General features: G+C 41.8%; 1 protein-coding gene across 1 annotated transcript; it reads left to right on the top strand.

Annotated features, from left to right (window-relative positions):
* Positions 1-5,276: 5,276 nt before the first annotated feature.
* LOC118348515 lies at positions 5,277-5,837 on the top strand. The gene has a single exon (XM_035690389.1). It carries the CDS (start codon positions 5,317-5,319, stop codon positions 5,668-5,670), a length of 354 nt encoding a protein of 117 aa, XP_035546282.1. The 5' UTR covers positions 5,277-5,316; the 3' UTR covers positions 5,671-5,837.
* Positions 5,838-6,309: the final 472 nt, after the last annotated feature.

Raw genomic sequence — 6,309 nt, 5'->3', positions numbered from 1 at the left:
CATGGGAAAATGTAGGCCTAAATGTTGCCTTGTCCCTCCAACAATGGAGTACGAGTTAGTCCCTAGCTACTAGAAATAAAAAACTTTACCTTCCTTGCAAGCGTCAAAGGCAGGAGTGAGTTCAGTTGTAGACTACCCAAAAAATTACCTCCCCATGGAGTAACAGGGACGAGTCTAGCCAAAAGCCACTCGGACCCCCCCGCATAGGAGAGCGGGTTTAGCCTTTGGGTGGCCCGAATACTTACCTTAACCTCCGTTGTGAACGAAGAGTGGGTTTAGTGCCAACCTACCCAAAATGTTACATTTCCCTATGATGTCAACCAGCAGAAGCGGGTTCAGTAACAAACTGTCCAAACGACTTACCTCCTTGTGGGGATACTATAGGGAAATGTAGGTCAAAATGTTGCCTTATCCCTCACGCTGTGGAGAGCGGGATCAGCCTCATAGCTACCTGAATACTTACCCCGACTCCAATCACGGTGAAAGAGCGGATCGCCCCCCCTCCCTCCCCCTCCCAAAGAAATTATCTCATCGGGGGTTTAAAGAGGCAAGTAGGCCTAAGGAGTCTTGACCTCTCCTTGGTGGAGAATGGGCCAAGTCTATGAGCCGCCCAAATATTGGAGCAAAAGGCACGGACATCAACAGCACAAAACATTAACAACATAGCGTGATACAGGCCAAAAGAATCAGGTTTGCGACATTGACCGTTGTTTCAAAAAGAGTAATGATAATTCTTACTTGGCAAACAGGATGGATACGAATTGATAAATGAAAGAAGGCGAGTATAATTCCAAAGCTGCCTAGGCGGCCCACATTGTCGGGGATGAAGGAAGGAAGTCAAGTCGAAGGCCATCTTGTCTCCTTGTGGCCGGTTGTGGGATCAGCCTTGTTGGAATATTGCACGGTATAGAAAGGATAAAGTGGAGAATAAAAGAGCCAAGCGGGGTCGTCAGGTATGGTCCAGGCACTAGCGGGGTGGATCTTACTCATGGCCAGCTCCCCAGGCTGGCCACATAAGAAGAAGGAAACACTCAAAATACATAGTCGAATATAATCAACAAAATAACTAGTGCAATAGTACACTGCTAAAGCCAGCGTGTACGATAAAAAATTGGGAAGGTGTCATCAAGAAAGTTCACAAGGAGGCCTTGAGAGGACGAGTATCTAGTAAAAGCAAACAGGTGTAGTGCAGAAGGATGAACGGCTGGCTAACGGGGTGGGCAGAAATCCTACGGACTTCTACGCCAAAATTCCCCCAGGCCGGTCACAAAAATAAAGAAAGGAGAATGCTCGAAAAGAAGGCGTAATGGACAAATTGATATGATGAAAGAACAAGTTATTTTCATTAATTAACTTTATATACAAGTCGCTAGGCAACAAAATGAAGCTACATACATTCAACCAAAAGAAAAAAGAAAAGGAAGACCAAAACAACAGAGTCTCAGCACTCTAGGAAACTAAGGCATGGAATCGTCAAATCTCAGCGCTGGGAGCACCAGTCTCGAGAGCATCAAGAAAAAGATCACCTTGCCTTGCAGCGGCTTGGGCGGAAACAACTGGACGAGAAAGCGTCATGCATCTCTTTCCTCCCTAGGTTGTAGCCAAATCTAAAGGCCACCATGTTGGTGGGAATATCGGCAAGATTAAGGCCATGTAGATACTTCGCGAAAGACCTCAAACACAGCTCCGGACTCCCCAAGAGGTGCGCCAGCATTGACCTACAACCCTCGACAAGCCGGTGTGTCCTCACACTTCATCGTGAACTCCTGGAAACAACTTCAGCTGGTTATTCAAGCGAAGGGCGACATCCTACACTTGGGATAAGTCATCTCGAAGACTTTGGTTAAGCCACTCCAATTGCTTCTTCTCCTCCCTCGCCTTCCTCTTGAGCTTCTTCCAGTGGCGCTCCAGCTTCTTGACCCTTCTGCACTCATCCGCTAGGTCTCGTCACGTCCTCTCCAGCTTGCGCTCCAACAACTCCCTTTCTTCCCTTTCGCCGCGGGCATAGTGAAGGGAAGTGTTAGTCATCAAACAGAGGCTCGAGTTCTCTTACTCAACAGCCTTTTGGACGTCCACAATGAAAGTCACCAGCCGAGAAGTACCCTGGCAACAAGAAGGACTAACATGCAACAATTAGCAAGAGAAGACTAAAAAGCAAGGAAAAGATAGGAAGGAAGGGTTGAACCTCGTGGAAAAAACCGGATAAGCACTTGACGACCTAACTGATGGCCTCCACACGACTCCCTCTTATTTCCAGCCAGGACAAAGGAGGAATGACGTCCACTGAGCCCTCGGCCTCAGGCCCTCAAACGATTGCGGCACCACTTCAGGAGGAGTGGTTTGGCCTTCGAAAGAACCTTCCGGACCAGAGCCTATTATAACATTCAGAAGGGTATCACCTCCATTGGGCACTCCTCCTAGAGGGGCAGCTCTTCGTGCAGACCCCTCAAACCCTTGCCGATTATAACATCCAAAGGGGAATTACCCTACTTTGGGTGCTCTTCCTTGGTGGGCAGGATAGCGACCAAACACCTTGAACCAGCGCAGACTACAACATCCAAAAGGGATTTGCCTCCCACACGGCCCTCCACCTCTGCACAATTGCTGGAAGTAGCAGCCACCGCCCTCTCGTTAGCGGCCTCGTCCCCAAAGGAGTGGCTACCAACTGTTGAGCGAGACGAAGAAGGTGGAGAAATCCATGACGAAAAGCGTTGCTCCTCGTCTGCTCACCCAAGAATCACTATCGCAAAGAGGTTCTGGATTAGGGCGCCCATCTCAACCTCATCCGCGGGCACCTCAGTAGTAGTAGCCAATAGTGACATCACGGGAGGATCGTCGACCGGTCCCCTCATTGGCACATTCGTCAGAGTTGCCAAGGCAGCAGGGTGATTGACCTTTGGGGTAGTTGACTCTTGCAGTAGAGGATTCAGAACTCCAGGAGAGGGCCCGCTGCCAACCCGGGTGCCTTCTAGGTGAAGTTTCGTCCCCATACTCAACGGAGAAGGGTCTAAGGAGCATTTTCTAGCAGGAACAGCCCGAGGCTGGACCACGATCATTCTATCATTAGAAGGAAGGTGATCAAGAGAAGACAGAAAACCTCTTAAACTCTCCTTAAACTCTCCTTGAAAAGGAGTTCAGAGAAAATGCCCTCAAGATTCTTCTGCACCCATTGTAACGCGTCCGAGACGCAAATGTCCGTATTCACGGTTCATTTTACGGCGAAACACTGCAAGGAGTCCCGGTATAATTAATTTCAGTCACTTCGGAAAAGCTGCCCTTTAACGACTACCTTTGGTCCGCAGCTAGAAATGATTGTGGATGCTACCTAACAGCTATAATCATCTACGCATTTCTAAATTTTGAACGTTGGCTTCTTTTTGCGCCCAAAAGTCCTTCAACTGCTGAATTTGTACGGATTTTGTGGAATTTTATATGAGTAAAAAAATAGTTATAAAGTGATGCAAAAGTGAAAAAAAATAATAATTAAAAGTGAAATTAAAAAAAAAAAACCCATTGAATTGATCTTTGATCACTTTTTTATGCTAAGCAGCAGTACCCATGTACGAAGAAATTAGTTAGGACCCCATCATTAGTTTAATTTGTATGCTAATGGGATTATTATAAGAGATGGATGCCATTAACTTATTCTGTAAAAGTAGTTTTTAAAATTATATATGATCATGAATTAGAAACTTCCGATTGAATCCCATTTATAATAGGGTTGATGCATGAGCACTAAAGTGGGAGGATACCTTATTAATTAATTACCTCCCTTGCATAGCCAACTCATTTGGAAAAGAAAAAAAAAAGAAAAGCAATTCCAAGAGAAGTAGGATCAATAGAAAACTCTTGTCACATTGAAGAGGACAACATCTTATACAAGGAAGCATGCAGCCCACAAACGAAAGAAAGACATGATCAATCACACAAACAATTAATTAGGCTTCATTTGGTTAAACAGTATTTTAGATAAAATGATACGAGATATTTTATTAAAAATTAAATAAAATATTTTTATAATATAAATTTTTAATATTATTTTATTTTAAAATTTAAAAAAATAATAATAATTATATAAAATATAAAAAAATTAGATAATTTAATTTTATATAACTATACCAACCCTTGATGCTTTGTGGCATGGGAGGTGCACTACTTTAACATTGTGAAGCAAGCCGATCTTAATTAATGGCCAATGAGAGCGAGAGAGAGAGAGGAGGAGTGAAACAGGAAATATTTAAGGAGAAAAGCAAGCATGAAGGGTGACATGATTTGAATATTAGGAGTGGGGAAGAAGATTAATGTGCAGCCTTTATGATTACACGCATTATATATATGCATCTTATACGTCCCCTTGCTGATCCTCAAAGCTAAGAAATACCCATCACTTCGGAAAAATGAAGCAAAGACGAAAGAAAAACCCTTTCACGAAACCCCAATGCTATGCTATCAATGCCTTACTATTCCTTTCTTCGGTCGTCCATAGGAAGTCAGACACGCAACATCCAAGATCATAATGACTACTCATTTGCAATTCTTGTTAAATTGATGTGACAAGAGTGCAATCTCATCTCCTAAATTTGAAACACCAAGAATGCCAGCTTTTGTTTGTAGTTAGAATAGAAAGATTCTCCTTTTTTTTTTTTTTTAACAGTCATTCAAGATAGCTGTGTTTCCGTAGGTTGAGTAATTTAACTTATAATTATAAAGTGAATAATCGTTATGTAATTATTTTAAAAAATATTAAAATATTTTATTATTAAAAAATTAATTTTTTTTAATATGAATTTCATATTTTATTTGAATATTTGTTTTCATGTAGATAAACTTCAAACACTACATTTCTCTCATTCATGCGTGAGTTGGCTGAGATGATTTTATTTGGTCCACAATACCAAGAAAACATCATGTAAGTGTGTAAAATGTGCGTCTCTCATGATATATACTAGCTTATACGTAAAAAGACCCGTAATCACTAATCAAGCATATTTGATACGCAAATTAATACGCTATATATCGGTGCATCTCGGGATTCTACGTAAATCATGAATAGTGCCAAGTAAGAAAGAAATGTTGATGATTAACCAAACAAATCATTAATTATTCCCTAAGTTCACTCATGTTTTGGATGTAATGCACTTGATTAGGAATAGAACATGATAATTTTTAGAAGGCACTGAATCAAAATTCAATTCCAAGCAACAGCCACTTCCCAAGAGTACCTTATAAAAGCTAGTATATCTTAAAAGATAAACATTAAAACAAAAGCTGCCTATAGTACTACTACACTTCCTTTCAAGTCCTCAAAAAGTAACAATGTCTCCCATGGTTTCTTTTTTGCTCATCTTTTCCTGCATGATCACTATTCTCTCCATTGCTAGAGCTCAAGATAGAGCTCATGGTGTTGCTTATGAAAGCCCAATGGCCTTTTCACCATCAGCATATCATTTCTTCCATCCTAACACGTCTCAAGATTCCGACACCAAAGATCATTGTTCCCCATCCAACTGCACGTCATTGCCTGTGGCCGCAGAACCGCGAGTAACTGAAGCTGCTCAAGAAAATGAGAGTAGTGCATCGAATTCCCAGCAAGGCAGGAGCCGAGTGGCAGCAGGTGTGATTGCTGGCATTGCGTCTGGCTTGGCATTTGCTGTGCTTGGCTTCGCCTGATGGCTGTTCGTGTGCTCACCTAACGAAGCTTTCTGAAGCTTGCGCCTCTACCTATTCTTGTCTCTTCCTTTTCCTGTTTCGCTTTTGTTTCTTTGTATCTGATTCGGGTTATGGTATTTATAAGCAGCAATGCAGCAGCGATAAGCTGCTTGGTATTTGGCAATAAATTGCTCTTGGTTCATAAAAATTGTCAGCCTTTGATATATATATATATATATATAAGGAATAAAGATGATCAAATGATTTCTGAACCATAGAGAATGAGAATGGCAGATGCTAGAGTATATTTTTCTGATGACAAAATCGGCCATCTGTGTCCTCTTCTGTACCTGCAAGTGAAAAGAAAAAGCTAATTGACATCAGAATGGGGAGTTAAAAAAGTGACAAGGTTTGCACTTAGAAAATGATCAAATTATTTTTATCCTACAATGTTGGGGTATTTATAGCGGGGACATCCTCCAAATGTTCTAGTTGAGCGTCTATTTAATAGTAGGGGTGGGCGGCGCCACCCGTCCGCCCCGGCCCAAAACTATATATGTATATATAAAAAATAAATAAATTCTCAAGTATAGAACGACTTCATTTTGGAGTTTGACTGTGTACTATATAAAGAAAACCACAAAACTCTAACTTATTCTC

Source organism: Juglans regia, chromosome 5 (genome assembly GCF_001411555.2).
Source record: "Juglans regia cultivar Chandler chromosome 5, Walnut 2.0, whole genome shotgun sequence".
NCBI classification, from domain to species: Eukaryota; Viridiplantae; Streptophyta; class Magnoliopsida; order Fagales; family Juglandaceae; genus Juglans; species Juglans regia.
This window is presented reverse-complemented; position numbering and strand designations above follow the sequence as displayed.